The 24,733-nt window shown below is 37.7% G+C and overlaps 1 protein-coding gene across 1 annotated transcript in view; it reads left to right on the top strand.

The window, feature by feature from the left end:
- The window catches only part of Snx2 (sorting nexin 2), a 41,881-nt gene extending 17,461 nt beyond the window's left edge, over positions 1-24,420 (top strand). The window contains exons 4-15 of the mRNA XM_057788686.1: positions 3,534-3,600; positions 3,860-3,903; positions 6,100-6,241; positions 9,447-9,525; positions 11,465-11,540; positions 12,224-12,337; positions 12,592-12,685; positions 15,280-15,485; positions 19,914-20,057; positions 21,636-21,716; positions 21,845-21,916; positions 23,952-24,420. Of these exons, the coding sequence (XP_057644669.1) occupies positions 3,534-3,600; positions 3,860-3,903; positions 6,100-6,241; positions 9,447-9,525; positions 11,465-11,540; positions 12,224-12,337; positions 12,592-12,685; positions 15,280-15,485; positions 19,914-20,057; positions 21,636-21,716; positions 21,845-21,916; positions 23,952-24,002 (1,170 nt within the window). The 3' untranslated portion in view covers positions 24,003-24,420. The remainder of the gene's footprint in view (positions 1-3,533; positions 3,601-3,859; positions 3,904-6,099; positions 6,242-9,446; positions 9,526-11,464; positions 11,541-12,223; positions 12,338-12,591; positions 12,686-15,279; positions 15,486-19,913; positions 20,058-21,635; positions 21,717-21,844; positions 21,917-23,951) is intronic.
- The last annotated feature ends 313 nt before the right edge of the window (positions 24,421-24,733 follow it).

Here is a 24,733-nt window from a genome sequence, read left to right as displayed (position 1 = left end):
TGGAAAAACTATACTAAGAAGAAAGGTGTGGTGGTGCATGTCTATAATCCCAGTACTTGGGAGGCAGAGGCAGGAAGCTCCCTGTTAGAAGCTAGCCTGACTCTACAATTCAGTTCTAACCCAGCTAGGGTTGGATAGTGAGCCCTGGTGTTAAAACACATATACAAAACACACACACACACAGAGAGAGAGAGAGAGAGAGAGAGAGAGAGAGAGAGAGAGAGAGAGAGAGAGAGAGAGAGAGAGCGCGAGAGAGAGCGAGAGCGCTCACTGAGATCCTCCTCTTACCTCTACCTTCCGAGTGTTGGATTAAAGGCGTGGACCACTACCACCCTGATTTGATTTTGAAAAGGTTGGTAGCTCATGCTAGCCTGGGACTCATAGTATCCCTACTGGCTTTCACAGCCATGCTCCTGTCTTAGCTTCCCCAAACCCTATCACTTAACCTTCTAAAATCAAAGAGTTTGAGGCTGGAATGTACCTCAGTGGTAGAGTGCCTCATATGTCCAGGACCCTAGATTTTATTTTATCTCCACAACTACAAAAGAAAAAAAAAGACTGATGAGTAAATTGGTGTGTTGAACATTGTGGTCTTATGCTAATAGTGTATGCCTCTGAGGGTTTCTGTGTTGAACAGGTGCTGGGTAAAAATACTTAAAGTGGGTTATGAGTAATTTTCTTTGACAGAGCATGTAGTGAATACTGTTAATACTTAAGATTGCTAGCTAGCATCTCTTTATTTTTACAGCACTGAGGATTGGACCCAGGGGCTCTTGCATGATAGGCAACTGTTTTACCTCTGAACTGTATGCTCGGCCCAAGCCTTTATCTTTACTTTTGAAATGACTCAAACTTTTAGTTTTAAAAGAAAGAGGTACAGATCAATTAAAGTTGCTTTCTCATGCCCTAACAATCCTTTTACTTTATAAAGGATAGAATTATTAAGAAATGACACATTTGGAAAAGAAAAAAGACCTGGTGTGAAGGTTATTTTAAATATAATTATTTAAAATTATTCAACTAGAAATTTGTAACCAATGTAATCATAATTAAATAATGGCTATATACAAATGTGAATAACCTCCAAAATAATACAAAGGGAAAGTAGTAAGATATAAATAAATAAATAAGTACTCACATTGTATGAGTCCATGATATGAACATTAAACACGGATAAAATTAGTGAACAGTATACACAACGTCAGATACCAGGGTGGCAGCTGAGTTGGCAGGGTGACGTGGTTGGGACTGGGAGGCAAACTGTAAGGGGGTCTTAGGGTTATACTCATTGCCTGCGTTTCTCATTTGGGTTCTGGTTATAAAGATGAGTTCATTTTGTGAGAGTTTATTGAACTGTGCACTTAATAGTTAATAATTTTTCTAACTTCAGTGTCCATGTAGAGAAGATTAGCTCTCTATAGAAAAGTGACTTTGAAAAGAAAGTTAGGAAAATATGCTTTTGTTATAGCTTTATATTATTAATATTGCCTTGACATTTTGGAGGTTTAAGACTCTGAGATTTATTGTCTTTTGTTTTGCGCTTTTGTTCAGTGCTGTGGATAGAATCCAGGCCTTGCTTATGCTAGGCAGGCACAGTCCCTCTGAGTTATACTCCTAGCTGACCTTTCTACAAACTCCTCCTGAAATGCTTGGGGTTTGTTTGTTTGGTTGGTTTTTTGTTTTGTTTTTCGACAAACCAGACTGACCTTGAACTGAGGGATTCACCTGCCCCTGAGTCCTGGGATCAAAGGTTTGGACCACCTTGGGCCCAGCTGAAATTCTTTTGTTTGTAATTTTTAAAATTTACTTATTGTTATTTTAAGTGCATTGATGTTTTGCCTGCATATATGTTTGTGTAAAGGTGTCGGGTCCCCTGGAGCTGGAGTTACAGACAGTTGTGAGACACCATGTGGTGATAGGAATTGAGCCTGGTTCCTCTGTACAAACTGCCCATGCTCTTAACTGCTGAGCCATTTCTCCAGCCCCCAAATGCTTGTTTTTGAATTGCCTTCAAAAAGACGTCTCTGTGGTCCAGTCAAGTTATTTTTTTTTTCCCACTTGTTGATTTTGAAAATGAGTTTTACAGGGCTTTTATTGTCTTAGAAAAAATATGTTTTTTATTAGATTATTACAGAAAGCATTGTGTTAAAGTTGGTTTTAGATATAATTTCTGTAAGTATGTAAATTACTATTGGTACAAGTAATGGGTTCTTTTTAATTATTCAGAATTGGAAATTACGGGGCAGGGGCTGGGACTGGGGTTATGACTTAGATAATACGTGTGTGGTTCAGATACCCTGATGGACATAAATGCCAAGTGGACATGGACAGCTGTCCTGCAATCCCAGTATTAGAGAGGGAGTAAGATAGCTAGCTAGAGTAGCCAAGCTGTGCGGGAGGGAAGCTAAATAAAAGTAAGGTAATAAGCATGTATCTAAATCTAAAGATTCTATTTATTAGCTGGGTACGGTGGAGCACACCTATAATCCTAGCACACAAGAGGTAGAGGCAAGAGGAATAAGAGATTCCATAATGAACAACAATAACAACAGCACAAAATCCACAATATTTAGAAAATCACATTTCTTTTTTTCTTTTTAAAAAGTTTTCTGTCATTTTTTTCTATACATCTGTTGAGTTAAGACAAAAATTCCTGTTCTCCAAATGATCTTTCTTATTTTAGAGTTGTGTTTGCTTGAGTCAGCATATGAGAGCTTCTGTTGTTTTGAAACTATTGTGATATGACTCCAGTAACATAACTAGTAAAAACTAGCTGTTGGTGTCGTGACAGTAATAGAAGTTGGAATTTTAAAATTTTGTATATTTTGAAAATTTCATACATGAGTACTGTATTTTATGACTGTCCACTGGGTATTAGATCATCCATTAGTGAGGTCATCCCTAGAAAAAAACAGATTTTCCCTCTCTGGGCAGCCTATGGGTAGGAGCTTGTGAAATTTCTCCCATCTACACATTGGCATATCAGTTGGTGTTATCACATGCAGGTCTTGTTGAGGCAACCATATTTCTGAGGTCTCATGGGTGTAGCTTTACTGTTATGCCTAAAAGACAATATCCAGCAGTGGGCTTGCTGGTCATCTGGCTCTTACAATCTTTCTGCCCCTTTCATGATTTTCCCTGAGACTTGGATGTAGGAGTTATGTTGGGCTCTATAAGTTGGGCATGTGGTGGTCTCTCATTCTCTATATGTTGATTAGCTGTGGGTCTCTATAATAGTCTCTGACTTTTGCAAAAAAAGAAGTTTCTTTGCTGATGGGTAAAAGTTACACCTATTTGTGGGCGTAAGGATAAGTATTTAGAATATAATTAGAAATTTATTGGTTTAGAGAAATGACAGAAGTAGGCTAAGTAGGCTCTTGTTAGGGCACAGGACCTCTGACACAGATAGCTGGCCAGAACTGCAGTACTAGGCATAACTTCCCTCCTGTTGACAGGGCCATGCATCCAGTTAGACAGCTGCTGGTTACCTTCGAGAAATGGAATTTTTTTAACACGAAAATATGCTTTTATAGATTGAAGAAGAAGCAAATGGAGATATTTTTGATATAGAAATTGGTGTGTCAGATCCAGAAAAAGTTGGTGAGTTATTATTTTTTGTACTTGTTTTGATTAGCTTGTTAGATCCTGTAGTTTTCCACTTAAGTATATGGTTACAGTGTTTTTTCTTTTAAATTTTTTTTGTGGATTTTATTTTAAAGCATTTAACTCAATTAATTTATTTTGGTGGTACTAAGAATTAAACCCAGGGTCTTACACACAGTAGGCAAGCAGTCTACCTTTTACCTCCTCCAGCCCAGCATTTGAATTGTAATAATATTCTTTGGCTTTTTCTTTATAGGTGATGGCATGAATGCTTACATGGCATATAGAGTAACCACAAAGGTGAGCTTTTTCTTCAATGAAATGTTGGCCCTCTCTGTATAGTAGAGAGGATGTGAATGTAAGGAGGAGCATATGCAGTTACTTAATATAGACCGGGAGGTTAGGCATGAGCAAAGTAGTTCTTTTTTGTTTGTTTGTTTGTTTGTTTTTCGAGACAGGGTTTCTCTGTGGTTTTTTTTGGAGCCTGTCCTGGAACTAGCTCTTGTAGACCAGGCTGGTCTCGAACTCACAGAGATCCGCCTGCCTCTGCCTCCTGAGTGCTGGGATTAAAGGCGTGCGCCACCACTGCCCAGCCGAGCAAAGTAGTTCTAAGGTGAGACAGAGATGAGAGAATGCTGAGTAGGAATGGGAAGAAGCAGGATGCTGCTTCCAGACAAAAAGATCTGCTGTGTAAAAGCCCAGAGTTGAGGCATTTTGCTTTCTAGAGTCTCGTCTGTAAGTGACTCTGACTGAGTTCACCTTGTGGATTTTGAGTATTTCATCCTTAGCATATAGGAGAGCTGTTAGAGAGGCTCAGACAAGAGCATGGCACTATGAGATTTTTGTTAGGACAGCTCTGTCTTAACTCAGTGTGAATTGGAGGATCCAGCTGGGCGGTGGTGGTGCGCACCTTTAATCCCAGCACCTGGGAGGCAGAGGCAGAGGCAGGTGGATCTTTGTGAGTTTGAGGCCAATCTGGTCTTCAAGAGCTAGTTCCAACACAGTCAGAAGTACACAGAGAAACCCTGTCCCCTGTCTTAAAAAAACCAAAAAAAAAAAGGGGGGGGGAGGAATCAGGTCAAGATTTCCAGTTAAAGCTGGGTGGTGGTGGCGCACGCCTTTAATCCCAGCACTCGGGAGGCAGAGGCAGGCGAATCTCTGGGAGTTCGAGGCCAGCCTGGTCTATAAGAGCTAGTTCTGGGACGGGCACCAAAGCTACAGAGAAGCCCTGTCTCGAAAAACAAAAACAAAAAAAAGATTTCCAGTTAAAGATCACCACAGTTATTAAAGGGTTAAGTCTTGAAACAGAAAGCAAGTCTGTCCTAATGATCTTAGCTTTATACTGAGGGTGTAGCTCAGTTAGAGTGCATGAAGCCCTGGGTTCATTCACCAATATACAGAAAAAACAGGGAAGTGGTGAACACCTGTGATTTCAGTACTCAGGAGGTAGGTAGGGGCAGGAGGAGCAGAGAGAAGTTCATAGTGAGTGCTAAGCCAGCTTGAGACACACAAACAGCTGCAACAGGGAAGGGCACTGATACCTAATACTGAGAAACAATTTTGAAAGTAATCAAAGTAAATGTTTTTTAATTATGTAGGTGGGACAATCAATAATGTTTGAGTATAAGGCGTGAGGAAGATATTTATTTATGATATAGGAACTTTATAGTTTGAGGTGGGATAAGTTTTGTTAGTTGATGAAACAAATACTATGTTTCAGGCTCTGCTGCAAGCACTTGCAGATAGCAGTAAACAGTAGAGGAAAGTGCTGTCCTTATGGGACTCTTACTCTAACAGGGAAAATTCAGTGAGATTTACGTGGCGCTGCCTCCACACAAATGGTCTTGGCCACGGGGAAATATTGAAGAATCAGTAGCCTATTCATCGTGAGTTCAAAGCTAGCCTAGGTGCTGTATAAACCTGTCTCAAAACCAGAATGGGGAAAATCATTAGCTAAAGTACGATAGAGAAGGTGTTATAGGTCAAACTTAAAATAATAAAGCAAGTGTTTTCTAACCTCTTATATTACTTTTAAAAAACTATGTCTTGGGCTGGAGAGATGGCTCAGTGGTTAAGAGCACTGGCTGTTCTTCCAGAGATCCTGAGTTCAATTCCCAGCAACCACATGGTGGCTCACAACCATCTTTAATGAGGTCTGGTGCACTCTTCCTATATATACAGGCAAAACACTGTATACATAATAAATAAATAAGCAAGTAGAAAATACTGTGACTTCTAGGTCTTTATGCTAGTTAGGGTTTATACTTGTGTGCTTGAGTGAAGTTGGAGCCAAAAGAATCAGCTGATGCCATAAAAAAAACCTCTGTCTTGAGCCCTAAATTTTAGTTTAGTTATTGTTGTTGTCTTTAAGCCATACTACGTATTCTGTATTCGTTTGCAAAATAGAGCAGACTGTTCTTGTAGTCAATGTGCGGCATTAATTTGTAAATGATCGCTTTCTGTTAACAATGTGAAATACCTGTTCTTCATTTGTAGACTTCCCTTTCCATGTTCAGTAAGAGTGAATTTTCAGTCAAAAGAAGATTCAGTGACTTTCTTGGTTTGCATAGCAAATTAGCAAGCAAATATTTACACGTTGGTTACATTGTGCCACCAGCTCCAGAAAAGAGTATAGTAGGTAAGCATAAGTCAGAACATTTCTTTTTACTGTCCTAATTCAATTTTAGTTGTTCTGGTTTATTTATCCCTTAATCATCCCCAATCAGGGCTCCTGTCTAGAGGTGCAGGTTTATATGTGCTGTGATGTTCCTGTGTATTCTTTTGTTTTGTTTTGTTTTTTGTTTTTCAAGACAGGGTTTCTCTGTAGCTTTGGAGCCTGTCCTGGAACTAGCTCTTGTAGACCAGGCTGGCCTCGAACTCACAGAGATCCACCTGCCTCTGCCTCCAGAGTGCTGGGATTAAAGGCATGTGCCACCACCGCCTGGCTTCCTGTGTATTCTTGAAGTATGTGTAGCTTGAAATTTTGGTTTATAGCATATAAATACCTGGTTGTTGAATATTTGGTTGAAATTGAAATTGAAGGAGGTTAGAAGATAACTTTCTAGGGTCGTTAGAATACCAATTTTATGAGTCCTTTTCTAGTGATACTTAATGCTGTTAAGATGTTAGTGTTTTTGTCTAAGAGCTAGGTGCTATTTGGTGCTCAGCTATGTATTGTCCAAAGAGAACTTCAATTTAACCTTTCTCATATAAAAGCTATTTAAATTCATCTTAGTTTCTTGAGTTCCCAGCCAGGTTTAATGAGAGTCTGCCTGAAATAAAACAAAAAAAAAAAATTCTACTATAATCACTAGTAAGGGCTTAGTTAACAAAATACAAAATTTTTAAAAGAAGCAGAAAGCCTTCATTATGTTTACTATAATTTTTTGCTACTGTACTTACTGTGTGTGTTGAGGTGTCACTCTTGCCACCATATGCATATGGAGGTCAGGACAGTTTATGGAAGTTGGTTCTCTCCTTCTGTGTGGATCCCTGGGATTGAACTCAAACTAGTCAGGTTTAGCAGCAAGCATCTTCATTTCATATACTGAGCCATCTCTCTGGCCCCCATTATTCCACTTTTAAGACTTAAGTCTTGGCTGAGTGGTGATACATACCTTTAATCCCAACACTTGGGAGGTAGAGGCAAAGGCAGACTGATCTCAGTGAGTTCAAGGCCAGCCTGGACTACAGAACGAGTTCCAGGACAGGCTCCAAAGCTACACAGTCTCAACAAACAAATCAATTTTGTTTAAGATACAAAAAAATTTATATCTTAAAATTTGTAGGTTATTATCAGTCTGTTTAAGTCCTATATTTTTAATGACCCCCATTTTAATTTTCTTTGCATTCAACATTATTACTCTGAAATATATTTAAAATGAATTTTGCTGATCATTAGTTTTATTAAATGTTTGGCTTGAAAAATCATTTTTATAATTTATATTTTTGAAACTTGATGCCTTCAAATGAATTTGTTATTTGTTGTATCTTTTTCTTGATCCTTAAATACAAAACTTTCTGGGTTAGGGTTTTTTTCAAGATAAGTTCTCACTGTGTAGCCCCAGTTATCTTAGAACTCTGTAGACCAGGCTGGTCTCAAATCCACAAATCCTCCTGCCTCTGCCTCTGAAGTGCTGGGATTAAAAACTGCCCCCACCCTTGGATTATTTGTTTTGTGATGGGGACTGAGCTCAGGGACTTCAGCATGCTAGGTGCACAATACTACCAAATTTCTCCCATGGACCAAATTTTCTTTATAAAACAAACAAACAAACAAAACCCTATTGTTTCAGAAGTGTCAAATACATTTAAAATGGATTGAGCTCCTGATCTTCCTATACTTCCCAAGTGTTCAAATTATAGATGTGGACCATCATGCCCAGCTTGCTTGCTTGCTTGCTTTCTCGCTTCCTCCCACCCTCCTTCCCTCCCTCCCCCCCTTTTTTTTTTCTTTATTTTGAGACAGAGTGTGTAGCCCATACTAGCCTGAAATTCACAGTCCAATTACCTCGTTCTCTCAAGTGCTGGGATTATAGGCATCTGCTACCACACTTGTGTAGGTGTGTAGATTTTTAAAGTAGTATATCTTTTACTGAGATGGCAGAGTACAAAGAGTAGCTTTCTGGGAAGCTGTAACTGCCACCGAAAGGAAACTGCCTTAGCATATGACTTACCACTTTTAGCAGGATTTCAGTTGAATTAAAAACACGATTCTTTCTATTAGAAAGGAGCAGTCAGGCACAAATGTGCATTTTATAACACCAGCACTGGGGAGACTTAGGCAAGAGGATCAGTTGAGACCTTGGCTCTATGAAACAAAGACAAAATGACAAAAATAAGCCGAATGTTGGTGGCACACACCTTTAATAATCCTAGTACTCAGGAGGCAGAGGCAGAAGCAGGCAGATCTCTGTGAGTTGGAGGCCAATCTGGTCTACAGAGTGAGTTCCAGGACAGCCAGAGCTACACAGAGAAACACTGTCTTGAAAACAAACAAAACCAAACAAAAAAAGGCAAACGCAGAACTGGTCATGACAAATGAAAACATGCTAGTTCTGAAGCAGGGAAAGCATTTAGCAAATTCATCAATTATATCTAACACATTTCATCATTCCATAAAGACTTTTATTGACATTAATTAACTTAGTTTTTTTAAACTCCCCATTTTATGTGTTGAAATGTAGGCCTGGGGCCTAAGGAGACGACTCAGAAAAGTACTTGCCACTTCTGTAAAGAGCTGGAGTTTGCTTCTCAGGACCACGTTAGGCATCTCACGACTGCATGTAACTTCAGTTCCAGAGGATCTGATGTCCTCATCTGGCCTCTGCAACACCTATATGCATGTGTACATAATGAAATACACACATACACAGAAGTAAATAATGAAGTCATTTTAAAAAAGAAATGTAGGGAAAAGAATCAAGCTGGAGATCTAGGCCAGAAGTAGCGTTCTTGTCTAGCATTCATAAGACTTTGGGTTCAAGTCTAGGTCTAGGGAGAAAATAATCTTTAATACCATTGTGTTTTTAAAGTGTGAAATACCACAAATAATGAAATTTTTATGTAAGCTTTTCTATAAACTTACTGTATGAGTTCAAATTCCATAAATACAAGTCATGTTGTACTTTGTTTACATGTTCCTGCCATAGATATTTATTCATTAGAGATATTAATACATCATGAGATGTAATTCTTCAAAATGGGTTTCTCTTTAAATAAGATTCCAATTACCAACATAGGGACATTATTATACTTAACTGTATATTATTAAAGTATATTAAATTATATTTTTATTATGAAGATATTATGGCCTGTTTTAATTTCTTCCAACTTTTTCAAAGGTATGACCAAGGTCAAAGTAGGTAAAGAAGACTCATCATCCACTGAGTTTGTAGAAAAACGAAGAGCGGCACTGGAGAGGTAATTCCAAGTCACAGGACCACTGTTGCCATGCTTCATTATTCTAACAGCACTGCACCTGTTTCTGTATCACGTTATGAGCAGGAAAATGTTAGGATTATATCATAATCACCAAGAGCACTAACAAAATAACTGTAGTTATAAGAGGGAAATGTGGAAGCTGTACTTGCAGGACTTGATAGAATGTCTGGGGAAGCTGTGTGTGGTGTACACTCCTGCAATCCCAGTACTCAATAAACTGGCAGAAGGACTTACTGGGCTGTCCTGGGCTACACAGACCCAGTCATTTGTATAAATTGATTTTTAAAAATTAGATTTATTTTGATGTGTTTGAGTGCTTTGCCTCATTGTAAACATATATACCACATGCAAGCTTGGTGCCTGTGGTGTTTAGAAGAGTGGGTTGAACCTCCTGAAACTGGAGTTACAGATGGTTGTGAACCACCATGTGGGAGCTGGGAACCACATCTGAATCTTCTCCAAGAAAAGCAACTGTTTATAATTACTAAGCCATCTCACCATCCCTAAGTTAATTTTTTATTTGAATAATTATTTGGTATAAGCACTGTTAAACAGTGAAAACTGCATATGTGTGCCCTCTCATTTTTTTGTACTTGATTTTGACTTTAATGGATAGCAAGGTTACATCTTGCTTATTCATTATGTAATTACGGACTAATTATAAATATATCTCCCTTTAGAGTATATAACTTTACATGTCCTATAGATTTAAAGACTTGCTTTTCTTCTTTCCTCTTTGAGACAAGTTCTCACTGTGCAGCTTGCCTCTGCCTCCTACAGTACTAGGATCAAAGGCATGCACTTCCATATCTGGCCTAAAACTTATCTTTTTAATGGCAGACTAGAATATTTTCACTCCCAGCTTAACATATAGCCTGCCCTTCCTTCCTTCCTTCCTTCCTTCCTTCCTTCCTTCCTTCCTTCCTTCCTTCCTTCCTTCCTTCCTTCCTTCCTTCCTTCCTTCCTTCCTTCCTCCTTCCCTCCCTCCCTCCCTCCCTCCCTCCCTCCCTCCCTCCCTCCCTCCCTCCCTCCCTCTCTTCCTTCCTTTTTCTTTTTATTGATACAGTCCCAGTTGTCCTGAAACTCTCTATGTAGACCAGGCTGGTCACAAACTCACAGAGATCTACTTGCTTTTGCCTCCAGAATGCTAGAATAAAAGGTGTGAATCACAATGCCCCAAATTTCTCCGTATCAGTTCTCCTTGGTCCTTGGTTCTGATTTGATGAAGACTAAATTTTAATATTACAAGTTCAAGGACAGGCTACAGAGAAAACCTGTAGAGGACATGGGTTTGTTCCTACTACCCACATGGTGGCTCACAACTGCATGAGTCCAGCTCTGGCCTCCATGGGTACCAGGCGTATATGTGGCACATGTAGGCACTTACACATACACATAAATTTTAAAAAAAAAAAAAATGGACAAAACCTTTTTATTCTACTTCTTTAAAGTTCTTTTCTCTGACTTAGGTTCTTATATGTAGATCTAGCTGGTTTAGAACTCTGTAGACCAGTCTGGCCTCAGACTCACAGAGATTCACCTGCCTCTGCCTCCCAAATGCTGGGATTAAGGTGTGTACCACCCTATTCAATTTGTGTAAAATTCTAGATAAATAGGGAGTGCAAACTAATAAGAGATACATTGAAGATAGCTTTTACCTGGATTTTTTTTTTTTTTTTTTTTTTTTTGGTTTTTTCGAGACAGGGTTTCTCTGTGGCTTTGGAGCCTGTCCTGGAACTAGCTCTGTAGACCAGGCTGGTCTCGAACTCACAGAGATCCGCCTGCCTCTGCCTCCCGAGTGCTGGGATTAAAGGCGTGCGCCACCATCGCCCGGCTTACCTGGATATTTTTAATTCTTTTGTTGAAACACAAATTTAAAATTGCACTAAAACTGGATCAATTCTACTCTTAAATATAGGTATCTTCAGAGAACAGTGAAGCATCCCACCTTGCTTCAGGATCCTGACTTAAGGCAGTTCTTGGAAAGCTCAGAGGTATTTCTCATTTAAATTGTCTTTCTAATTAGGTATTGTCATAACTAATCCAAGATTAGCCCTTCAGTAAATGATTCGTTCAGTGGAAACAGTGAGACCGTGTTTTGGAACTTTGGGTTTTGCTTAACTAAATCACCAGCAAATAATTCCTTTAGTGACAGAGGATGATGATCAGATCCTTTTTGAAAAATTTAAACTTCATTTAATTAAATAGGTTATACATAATTTTACTGTCACTGCTTGAGATTTTTAAAAAAACTTTGCTAAGTCCCAGAATTTTCTAGACACTCACAAGCTCAGCCCTACCAGCATGGGGAGGTTTTTCTCAAGAGCACCTTTGCTCACCAGCAGCTTGTTTGTGCTTGCAGACAGGTGGCCAGTGTTAGAGCCTGGCAATTTCTTAATGTATTTTGACAAACAGCGTTTGTTCTATCTAAATGTAAACGTGCAGAAGAAAAGCAATGGAAAGTCTATTTTTTAAGTTTTCCTTTGAGAATGTACAAGTAGTGCATTTGAGAAATTAGATCTCACTATTGAAATGTATGAGGGTGAAGAAAATACAGCCTCTTTTCTCTTTGCTTCTCTCTCTCTTCTTTATTTTGGGAGGGGGATCCCTTTTGTGCCCAGTTAAATCTCTAGGCTTTTAACCGGTTTGTTTGCCCTTATTTGTCATTCAATTCCAGCTGCCGAGAGCAGTTAATACACAGGCTCTGAGTGGAGCAGGAATATTGAGGATGGTGAACAAGGCTGCCGACGCTGTCAACAAAATGACAATCAAGATGAATGAATCGGATGCAGTAAGAGCTGATTTTTCGACTTGAATAATGAAATGAATTAATGAGCCCAACAATTGCATTTTAAAGCTGTACAAGCAGAAAATAGGATATTAATTTGCTTATTGAGTTCAGTTCTCAGCTACATCATTTGACCACCATGGTTATATACGGCTAATTTACTGTTCTAAAACAAGAAAGGTAGCTTGCTATTGGTAACCTAATTTACAATGGTTCATTCGTCTTAAATTAGCTCCATTTTTCTTTTTTTTTCTTAGTGGTTTGAAGAAAAGCAACAACAATTTGAGAATCTTGACCAGCAACTTCGGAAACTTCATGCTAGTGTTGAAGCCTTGGTTTGTCATAGAAAAGGTCGGTGTGCCTTGTTAAAGTGAATACTCAGCTGTGAGTCTGGGAAGGATAAAGCGGTGGTTTGTGCTGGGTGTGGTGCATTAGGAGACTGAAGCAGGACTGCCATGGTACATAGTGACGCTTGACCAGAGTACATAGTGAGACTGTCTCAAGACCAGAAAAAAGTATTTTGTTTCAATATCATTTAAAATTTTCTGCTGTATTTTGATCTAACTTCTAGTTTAAAATTAGAAAAATCAAAAGCTTATAAAACTTTTAATTTCAAATTATTATTTATTTAACTCTTGATACATTTATAATTTAATAGATAAAATTGTTTCATTAGTAACTGATTATAATATAAATTTGAGTTTCTAAAATTTATAGAACTCAGATTTATAAAATATATATATAAAATTTTATAAATTTATGAGTTCTATAAAATTTATGGGACTCAGATTATAGCTCAGTGGTGGTAGAGTGCTTGTCTAGCATGCATGAGACCTTGTGTTCAATTCTCTGAACCAAGGTGGGGAAAATTAAAAATTGGTATTTACAGATTTTCTTGAAAGTATATTGTGTGGCCTTCGGGCATACATACAGACAGAATATTGTATACATAATAAATAAATAAATATTTTTTTTAAAAAAAAAGAAAGTATATTGTGCCTCTATTTCTTGAAAAATTCTATGAATTATTTTGCTTATGTTTCCATAGTATTTAGGGACTGGAGATGTCCCCTACTTCATAGTGCTTGTTGAACATACAGAAGGCCCTGGGTTTGATCTCCAGAACTACATAAACCAGGCAGTCTGGAGTTCAGGGCCAGCCTCTCAGTGGGAAGTTCAGGGCCAGCCTGGGCTAGAGACAGACAAAAATTTTGGGTTTTTTTTAACCCACAAATTTTTAGGGGGTTGAAGTTTTGTTTGTTTGACTTTAGAGGTAGGGATATTTTTACTGTCCAAGATTTTTTTTGTTTGTTTTTTGTTTTTTGTTTTTCGAGGCAGGGCTTCTCATTGAAACAGTCTTGGCTATCCCAGAACTCGCTTTGTAGACCAGGCTGGCCTCGAACTCATACAGATCTGCCTGCCTCTGCCTCCCGAGTGCTGGTGTTAAAGGTGTGTGCTCCACCACCACTGCCCAGTACAAGACTCTTCATAATGGTTGTCTAAAATATTTGCTATGTGACAGTGTTTAATGGATTTCAATAAGTAGCAGATTACTTGTATGATAAATATTTTTCTAAGATTTATTTATTTTTATTTTATGTACATTGGTGTTTTGCCTGCAAGTATATTTGTGTGAGGGTGCCAGATCCCCTGGAACTGGAGTTACAGACAGTTGTGACCTGCCATGTGGGTGCTGGGAATTGAACCTGGGTCCTCTGGAAGAGCAGCCAGTCCTCTTAACTGCTGAGCCATTTCTCCAGCCCCCGTATGATAATTATTTCTATATAATAGTTTATTGTAGCTTTACTGTTTGTATTATATATCTCTTAGGAAGTGGACTGTATTTTTTTAAAAAGAAACTACAGAGTAATATAACAGTTTTCAGAAAATGTAATTCTTAGTCATTGTCAGTGGCCTTTAAACATCTAATTTTTCATTTGAAAAGGCTTAAAATGGTTATATTAAAAATCTAGAAATTGTGATTAGAGAAATTATGTGTTTGAGGCCATAATGAGTTCCAGGCTAGCCTTTGTCTCAGAAAAAAAAAAAGTTAGCATCATTGTAAAACAAATAACAAAAAAATGACTTAATTTGATATAAATTGAATTGTGTTTACAAGTTTATTTTGTTTTTTTCTTTCTTGATAGATAAGATTCTCATTAAAAACTGAGACATCAGCCGGGCAGTGGTGGCACACGCCTTTAATCCCAGCACTTGGGAGGCAGAGGCAGGCGGATCTCTGTGAGTTCGAGACCAGCCTAGTCTACAAGAGCTAGTTCCAGGACAGGCTCCAAAAACCACAGAGAAACCCTGTCTCGAAAAACCAAAAAAAAAAAAAAAAAAAAAAAAAAAAAAAACTGAGACATTATTTGCAATGACAAATGTTTAAATGCCAAAGAATATAGTATAGCTTAATTGTGATCTTTTAAAAAAAGTATTATTCTTAATGATATATACTTGTATGTGCCAGTGTGTGGGATTACAAACTTGGGTTCTCCAGAACAGCAGTCTAAACTCTTAACCTTGGAGCCTTCTCTCCAGCCTCTTTAATTTTTATCTTCATGCTTCTTATATTAGAAACACACTTACCTCTTTAACAGAATGCAGAAGAGAATAAATGAGCACTTTGGGGTCAAAAGGGGAAGGCAGGTTATTAAAATAACTCAAGAATTAGACACAGTTCACCATCTGAAAACATAAGCTATGATTCTTTTTTCGAGGGTTGTGAGGCTATGCTGGATCTGGATGTAAACACAGGCTTGTTCATGCTGGGTGGGTGCTCTGCAGCTGTGACTCCATACAGCAGTGGTGCTTCTGCTAGCATCTATACCCGAAGCACTTATTGACTGTTTCACATTAATTTAAATATTACTAAATTCATGGGTATAAATATAATTTTACTAACAAATACTAAATGCTTTTTTTTTTTTTTTTTTAAATTTCAGAACTTTCAGCCAACACAGCTGCCTTTGCTAAGAGTGCTGCCATGCTAGGTAATTCTGAGGATCACACTGCCCTGTCTAGAGCCTTGTCTCAGCTTGCAGAGGTTGAGGAAAAGATAGACCAGTTACATCAAGAACAAGCTTTTGCCGACTTTTACATGTTCTCAGAACTTCTTAGTGACTACATTCGGCTCATTGCTGCAGTGAAAGTAAGCCCAATTCTACAAGCTTTCTTACACTCTTTTGCTTAAGCCATTTGCTTTAGAAGTAATTTAGACTAGACACAGTCTGAATTGTCTGTAGTAGTAATACCTGGGGCCAGGTTAGTAAATTCTAGGCCAATCCATATCACACAGCAAGTGCAAGTACACGGGACGGGTGAGTGTGCGTGCATATACACACACAGACAGTTGGTTTTCTATTAGATACACATTTAAGTGTGCAAATATACTGTACCACTACATAAAAAATAAGTTCAAAATGAGTACTTGTAATTTAACATTTTCTTCTCTTATGGCATGGATAGTAAAATAGTTTTTAAGAAGTCTAAGGGTGACTGGACAGATGGCTCAGCAGTTATGAGCACTAGCTGCTCTTCCAGAGGACCTGGGTTCAATTCCCAGCACTTAGATGGTTTACAACTGTCTTTAACTCCAGTTCCAAGGTTTTTGACACCCTCACACACACATTAAGGCAAAACACCATTGAACATTGAAAAAAAATAGAGCTGGAGAGATGGCCCAGCCATTAAAGGCTAGGCTCACAACCAAAAATATAAGAAGTCTATGGAATGCCAAATAAGAAGTGGAAACAGTATACATTTATTTACGTAGTCATATTCAAATTATTCAAATTTTAACTATTTGCATTAATTTGCTCTTTCTAGAAGTAACTGGATCTGCCTGCCAGGTCTATTTTCATTAGTAAAGTTTGCTAGGCATTTAGAAATAGGATAAATGCCAGGCGGTGGTGATGCCATTAATCAGAGACAGACTGGTGTGTGTGAGTTCAAGGCCAGTCTGGTTTACAAAGCCAGAGCTATCTTGGTGTGTGTGTATGTGAGGGGGTGGGGGAGAAGTAGCATAAAAGTAGTAGTGATTATTGTCTTAATGGTTCAGGAGGTTTTTAGCATGAATTTGGACAATAAAAGGATTTTCTGTCTATGTACTCAAATGTACAGCCAATTATTTATAGATGAAATGAGACTAAATTAGACCATAGCTCACATTTTAAAGAAACCTATTTCTGAGTGGTTGCAGACGGAATCTAGTTAGAAATTGGTGTTCTGCAAATGCCTTCAGTATTTATACTCTCAAACTGAGCTATCAGCCTGAAATTCAAATATTTTAGAGAACTAATGAGACCATTCTTTCTTGTGCAAACTAGTATTCATCCATGGAGAGAACACTGGCATACTGTCTATTTATTGATGTTTTGTGAACAGGGTTTTGGTCTCTAGAGGATTCAACATTTCCAAATGGTGCTTTTGTAGGGGTGACAAAAATTATATACTCTTCTATATAACTCTCTTTATGCTTCTGGTGAGTTTTTCTTTGGTTTAGAACTGTTAAAGTTTCTAGTGTATTCATTATTGTATTAGGTAGCTTCTATTTTTATCTTTTTTAAAATTTATTTTTATTTAATTTTATGTTATGGAGGTGTCAGATCTCTTAGAACTGGAGTTACAGACAGTTGTGAGCTGCCATGCTGGTGCTGGAAATTGAACATGGGTCCTCTGAAAGGGCAGCTGGCTCTCTTACCCACGGAGTCATCTCTCCAGCCTGGCAGCTTTTATTTTTAACATTATCTCGGCCTGGTTTTCAAGACCTGGTAACTTTTTATTGTGCTTTATTTGTATTGTGTGACCAAGGCTGGCCTTGAACTCCTGATCCTTGTGACAGGACCTCCCAATTGCCCATATTACAAGCATACACCATCCGATGGTGATTCCCATTTCTGTTTCATTTGTTGATAGTCTATAGAGAGATGTGAGAGCTGCTATTTAAAACAAACAAACACAAAGATAAGGAGCTAGAGAAATGGTTCTCAATTAAGAGCACTTGCTGAGGAACTGAATTCAGTGCCTAGCACCTCCACTGGATGGCTCACAGCTGCCTGGCTCACATCCAGCTTCAGGGGATCGGGTGCTCTTTCACATAAACAACATGTACAGAAGTAATAATAACTCTTTAAAACACTAAACACAAATGCATAAGAACAAAACCTATGGATCAAAAAGGGAAATTGACAGTGTCTTTGAGGGCATGCTGAGTAGAGCTTCCTGGGGAAAGGCCCTGTGGCAGGGTGGCCTGCCTGTGCTGACCCTTAGAAAAACCTCTTCCCATGCGTGAAATCTTTTGTTATACTTCTGCATTCTTTGAAATTAGTTATATTCATGTTTTTCAAAATTCTCTAGAGAATATTGGCATCAAAAGATTTGCTGAGCTTGGAAAGAGTTATTTAACTTTTTAATCCAGGGGCACCTAGATTTATATGAAAAAAATTCTTTTTTATATTTTTGTTTTTTTGAGAAAGGGGTTCTCTGTAGCTTTGGGATCTGTCCTGGAACTCACTTTGTAGACCAGGCTGGCCTCAAACTCATAGAGATCCACTTAATTCTGTCCACTTAATGTATCACAGGTGTATTGAGAAATGCTGAAGTTAGATTAGAGTTACAGAGCTGTGGTCTGGTTTTGTGAAGGCAGATAAAGCTCTTCAGCATCTTCTGAAACGTTGGCCAGTCAGCTGTCTGAACATAAGAGGTAGAGTCATAAGAGCTAGTAATAGGCAGAGTTAGACTCACAGGACAATTCAGATAACCAAAAGGACACATTTCCCTCTCCGCAGCCAAGACCTCTAGTTTCTCCAACAGCAGTTTTAATCTCTTAAGATTCTTGAGTGTCTTCATAAAAGACTAGCTATGAATGTACATGAAGCTAATTTTTGTCCCCATCCCTACAATCCCTACTTGTTTTGTCCTTTTGTCAATACATCTCCCAGACCCCTCCTTCCCTTCTCAAAAAGGAGCATACTGTTCTTAACATTCATAGATATGCCACTTTATTCTTTTTTTTTTTTTTTTTTTTTTTTTTTTTTTTTTTTTTTTTGGTTTTTTCGAGACAGGGTTTCTCTGTAGCTCTGGAGCCTGTCCTGGAACTCCTTTTGTAGACCAGGCTGGCCTCGAACTCACAGAGATCCGCCTGCCTCTGCCTCCCGAGTGCTGGGATTAAAGGCGTGCGCCACCAACGCCCGGCTGACTTTATTCATTTTTTTGTTTTGATTTTTTTTTTTTTTTTTTCTTTCTGAGGCAGGGTTTCTCTGTAGCTTTGGAGTCTGTCCTGGCACTAGTTCTGTAGACCAGGCTGGCCTTGAACTCACAGAGATCCACTTGCCTCTGCCTCCCCAGTGCTGGGATTAAAGGCGTGTGCCACCACTGCCTGGTTTTAAGATTTATTTTATTTTATGTGTATGAATGTTTTGCTCATATATATTCATGTTTACTAGGTGTGTGCCTGCTGCCTGGTATCTATGTAGTCATTAGAGGGTATTAGATCCCCGGGAACTGGAGTAGCAGACTGTTGTGAGCTTGAACTCATAACTCTCTTAGCTTCTGCCTCCCAGTTATTGGGATAACAGGCATGAACCACAACACCCAGCTATATGCTGCTTCTTGATTAAAATATGTTTTAGAATTGAAGTATCTCTGGCATAGTGCCTTTTTATTCACCTAGTTTGTTAATAGTTGGTTCATTTGCTGAGTTAGTAAATATTTAAAATAATGTTAACATACCTCCAACACCAAGCTAGAAGAAAATTCATAGTAGGTTTTTCCATCTTGTCCCATCCTTTCCTGTCTCTGTTCATACCCTAGCTGCTCTCCTGTGGCTGTAGTTCACTTACTTCTTCATTATCTTGATCTTACTCTGACAGAACCCTTGAAGATAAGGGTGATTTTGGTTGACTTCCTCTGGTAGAGTCTCTTTGTCAGTTTCTTCATTTAGCTCTGCCTTCTGACTGTGTTCTTTGGCCCTTTTCACCATGTAGAGGACTCACCTCTTCCCTGTCTTGTTAGGCCTCTTTTAATATTTGCTTTTTTTTCTCTTAGAGTCAACTATGACATCTGTACTTCACTCTTCACTTCTGTTACTTGGGTTTCCCCTCTGTGTGTGTGTGTGTGTGTGTGTAAGACTGTCTCACTATGTAGCCAGCCCTGGCTTGCTTAGAACTCACCATATAAACCAAGCTGGTCTCAAACTTAGCAACAGTCTTCCTGCCTCTGTCTCATGGTACTGGGATTACAGGGGTAGGTCTGGCCTATTTTATGTTTTTAATTTCTTTTTTTCCCCAACATTTAAATGTTTCGCATATTGTTCAATAGAACACTTCTAATGTATATCAGTAGTTTTTCATTAAAAACATCTTTTTTTTTTCTTTTAGATCATGCAACTCTTTTACTCATATTAATTTTATTGGAGGCCACATTTAAAATCGTAAAAGCTAGTGAAATTGCTATTGGCTTGCATATTTTCATTGTCTGTATACTTAAATAGTTGGCTTTATAGATTTAATATTATTATACTTATGTTGTAATGAGAGTATTTTTACACTGTTAATAGCCTTATGCCATCAACTTACAGGGTGTGTTTGACCATCGGATGAAATGCTGGCAGAAATGGGAAGATGCTCAAATTACTTTGCTCAAAAAACGTGAAACTGAGGCAAAAATGATGGTTGCTAACAAACCAGATAAAATTCAACAAGCTAAAAATGAAATAAGAGAGGTAATTAATATTTTCTTTACTCAGATTCTTTATCATTCATATATGCATAATTTTTCATATTTTTTTCTGAGTCATTCAACACTTAGCTATTTCTCCATAGTTTATGAATTACGTGATTTAGTTAGAAGTATTTATCTCCAAGAACCTTTGTTTCCTCACATGACTTTGACATGAGTAAAGCACAAAAGGAAGCATCTAAAGTTAACCTTTGCATTTTGTACATCTCTTTTCAAATGGCTCTGTTGTCAGATGGTTACTCATTTGTGTCTAAAATCGTTTTAAAGGTAGACCTACCCACATTTAGTTCTCTGGGCAATATTATCCCCATATATATGTATTATATATGGTATTTTAACAAATCTGTATAAGTTTATTATAATTTATACACTTTTTTTGCCATGCTTCAATAAGGAAATTGAAGAGGTAGGACAACCTTTATATTACTACAAATAAGTACATCTGCTCTTTGCAGAGTATGGACCAGTGTTTTGGTTACATAGTGGGAAAATACCATTTCATTGCTTAAATCTTTATTTTAGCTGTTTCATTAGTCACTAGTCATATTCTGTTGTTTCCATACTGAATTTAATGATTATTGATGAGTCTACAGTAGACAATAAATAGTTCCACTCTTTAAAAAAGTAGTCATTTTACCATTACAAATTATTTTAAAGTGTTTGCCATATGTTGAAGTATTTCCATGACCATATGAATTGTGATAAACATGTATTATTGAAATTAATATTGTTGGTATATTTTGAAATGTGTAAAAATTGAACTTCAGGCCTTTTAATTTATTTGATAGTGAACTCTATACTCAAAATCCCTCCAGGTGTATCTAATGGGCATTGGTAAGGTGGTTCTTTTATTTGTTGGTTTTGAGATGGGATCTAACCATGTTAGGTGGGATCTAACCTTAGGCTAGTTTGGAATTCACAGTTCTTTTTCTCAATGTTAGAATTACAGGCAGGAGCTACCATACCTGGCAGGACATTATAGTTCATTAACTAAGTATTCTAATCTGATACGTATCTCTACCACTAGGAGGTGAAATGCACCATTTTTGTGTGTGTATGGGGTGTGCATGTATGCATATGTAATGTGTGTGGGCATATGCGTATGTGCATGTATATACATGTGTGTGCATGCATGTGGAGGCTAGAGTATCATGTTTGGGTATTTTATTCCATCATTCTCCACCTTATGTTTTGAGGCACACTGTTTCACTTGAATCCAGAACTTGCTGATTTTGCTTAGCTAGTCAGCTTTCCTCAGGGATCTTTCTGTCTCTGCTTGCAGGGTGCTGGGATTACAGGCAAACTGCCATGCCCATCCAGCATCTACATGGGTACTAGAGATCTAATTCTGATGATCATGTTTGCACAGCAAGTGCTTCATCCATTGAGTTGTGTCCTCAACTTCTAGATACACCACTAATTGTGTTAGACTGGATTTCCAATATTGAGATTTCTTGGGTCTTTTAGGCATTTTGGTTAAATTAAATGAGTAATCATGACAGTACAGTATTTTTTTTTCAGGCAAAAATAAGCATTTCTTTCTCTTGTTTGTTTTCATTAGTGGGAGGCGAAAGTACAACAAGGAGAGAGAGATTTTGAGCAGATCTCTAAAACAATTCGAAAAGAAGTGGGAAGATTTGAGGCATGTATCATAATTCTGTACTTTCCTTAATTTTTCTGTAGCTCTGTGGTAAAATTAGATTTAATTTCCTACTAATATCCTTTTTTAATGTATTGTACTTTTTTTTTTAATGTATTGTACTTTAACAGAAAGAAAGAGTGAAAGATTTTAAATCTGTTATCATCAAGTACTTGGAGTCATTAGTACAAACACAGCAGCAGGTAAGGTCATTTTCTTTACAGCTTCTAGGGTTTCTTCTAGGATTATTTTAAAGATGATTAATAGGCTTTTAAAATGGAAGAAAAATTAAAGGTAGATTAAAGAAAGGTAGGACAACGAAGGGGAAAAATGCTAAAGTAATTGGAAACTACTTTAGGTCTGTTTGCCTCTACTGAATAATACACAGAGATATACTATTCCCACAATTAAGCCCTAAAAAGTCAGAGGGCCTGGAGAGATAGATCAGCGGTTAAGAACACTTCCTGCTCATACAGAGAAAGCATCCACATAGCAGTCACATCCAGTTCCAGTGGATCCAACACCCTCTTCTAGCCTCCCAGAATGCCAAATGCATATGTGGTACCAAACACTTATGCATGAAATCACGTAATAGCTTTTCCCTTATCTTTGAGACAGTCTGTGTATATACCTCAGGGTAGTCCAGAAATTGCTCTCCTTGTGCCTCAGCCTGCCTACTGCTGAGGCTGTAAGGGCGCACCATGGCCTCTGACTTTATAGCCCTGGTTTCCTCTCCTTATCAGCTTGACAGCTGCAGTAAGCACCCCTAAAACATCTTTCTCCTCTACAACAGATAGAAACTTAGATGGAAAACTAATTTTTAAAAGATTTTTCATTGTAGTGTTTCGATAATTTTGTCTTATTTTTGGTACTTGATTGCTACAACTGGCATTTGTTTCCTTACCTAGGACTATGAGCTTTCATGATACATTAAATAAAGTCTATGAAAGTCTTGCATATACAAATCAATTAATTTAGTGTCTTTAATAGGAATAATTCTTCCATTTAGTTTTAAAATGTTCAGAAATAGAAACCTATCCATATAATATAGTATGTCTTCAAATTCAAGCCAGGCCCAGTGGTGCAAACCTGTGACCCCAGCACCCTCGGGAGAGCCTGGTCTGCATAGTGAGTTTCAGGCTAACCTGGACTACATAACATAACTTTCAAATGAGCTAATATGAGCTAATAAAGTTAGATTTTTAAAAATGGAACTTCCGGGTAGTGGTGGCACACCCCTTTAATCCCAGCACTCTAGGGGCAGAGGCAGGTGGATCTATCTCTAAGGATTGCCAGGCCTACACAAAGAAACCCTGTCTTCAAAAAATCAAAAACCAAACAACAATAACAAAAACCTAAAACCAACCAAACCAAAAACAAGCAAACAGCCTAAGTCAGATAAACTTATTTCCAAAGAAGTTGTTTTAATTTAACTTTTTAGTATATAGTCAGTCTGTTTTCCAGTCCCTGTTTTCCTTTGTTACTCAATATTGACTTTTTTTCTTCCTTTATTCTTATCCTCTTAACTAGCAATAATATAAAATGTGTATATCCTAGAAATTAGGGTATGTCATTGCTTTATGTTGGAGATGGTCAGTTTTTAACTCATAATAGTATGTTTCTATATAATTTTGCATATATCTAAGAAGTATAAAAATAGATATTATGTTGTTTACAGTGGAATCTGTAATTACCTAGGAGTAATGTTTAAATAGGTTATTTATTCTATTAATTCTGTTGATAAGACATTTGGTGAGGAAATGATCTATTTAAGAACCATATGTAGTCAGGCTTCGTGATGAACACCCATAATCCAGCACAGTGAGGCACAGGCAGAAGGACTGCCACAAAACCAGGGCCAGACAGTTCTACACAGAAGAGAGAGAGAGAGAGAGAGAGAGAGAGAGAGAGAGAGAGAGAGAGCCTGTCCTCTTTCAGACAGGCCATTTAAAAACACAGCAAAACCCACACACAGGCGAGGTGTGGTTCTGCACCCATAATCCCAGTACTGGGGTGGCTGAGGCATGAAAACCTGAAGCTTAAGGCCAACTTGAGCTAACAGTGAGACCCCTTCCCAAACAAGTAAGAACAGGTGATCCCATTAGTACATACAGTTATATACATATATAAATTAAAAAGACTAAATTAGAGTTAGCTGTTTATGTATATATTTTTAAAAAAGAATATATGCACTAAAATAAAAATATAATGAAATTATCTTTTTATTATCGCCCACAGCTAATAAAGTACTGGGAGGCATTCCTACCTGAAGCTAAAGCCATTGCCTAGCGATAACGTTATCCCTGTTAAGGAGACATTGGATTCCTCAGTGAGATCATCTAGAAACCATCTAAATAAACCACTATATATTTTATGAATTACATGTGGTTTTTTTATATATAAAGACATATGGGCTGACATTTTATCACCAGCTGCATGTCCTGACCCTCTTTGAATTCAGTGGACTGTGGCATGACATTCTGCAGTTTTTTGCTGAATTGAACACTATTGTGTCTTAAATAATTGCACTAATAAGTGCACCGCAAGGCCAGAAAATTTTACAATCTTTTTTCTTTTATCTTCTGTATTATGTTTACCCTCATTGTGAAGCAAATTAGCAAATGCATTGATTAATGTTCACTTATACATTCCTGTACAGAAATTATGATTTTGTGATTATAATAATAAAATGATATTACTTGTGAAATATTAGTAATAAATTATTTGAGTAAACATGTTAGGGATCTTTTTAATAAGAAGAAATACTTCTAAATATATATAGTTACTACTGTCATTCCTTAAATGTTTTAACTGATAGGAAATGCCAAGTTCTTACATTGAATAGCTAAATGAGTTTATAAATTGGCTTATAAAACAACCATAAATCAGGGAACAGTTATCTTGGTCATTTAAGGTAAAGAAGAGAATATTATAAATGCCCAGTTTAAGAGTCAGGACAGGTTGAGCATGCAATCATGCCTGTAATCCCAGCACTTGGAAAAGCTGTAATAAGTGGATCA

Source organism: Chionomys nivalis, chromosome 14 (genome assembly GCF_950005125.1).
Source record: "Chionomys nivalis chromosome 14, mChiNiv1.1, whole genome shotgun sequence".
Lineage (NCBI taxonomy): Eukaryota > Metazoa > Chordata > Mammalia > Rodentia > Cricetidae > Chionomys > Chionomys nivalis.
Note: the sequence above shows the minus strand (reverse complement) of the source record. Positions and strands in the feature narration are given on the sequence as shown.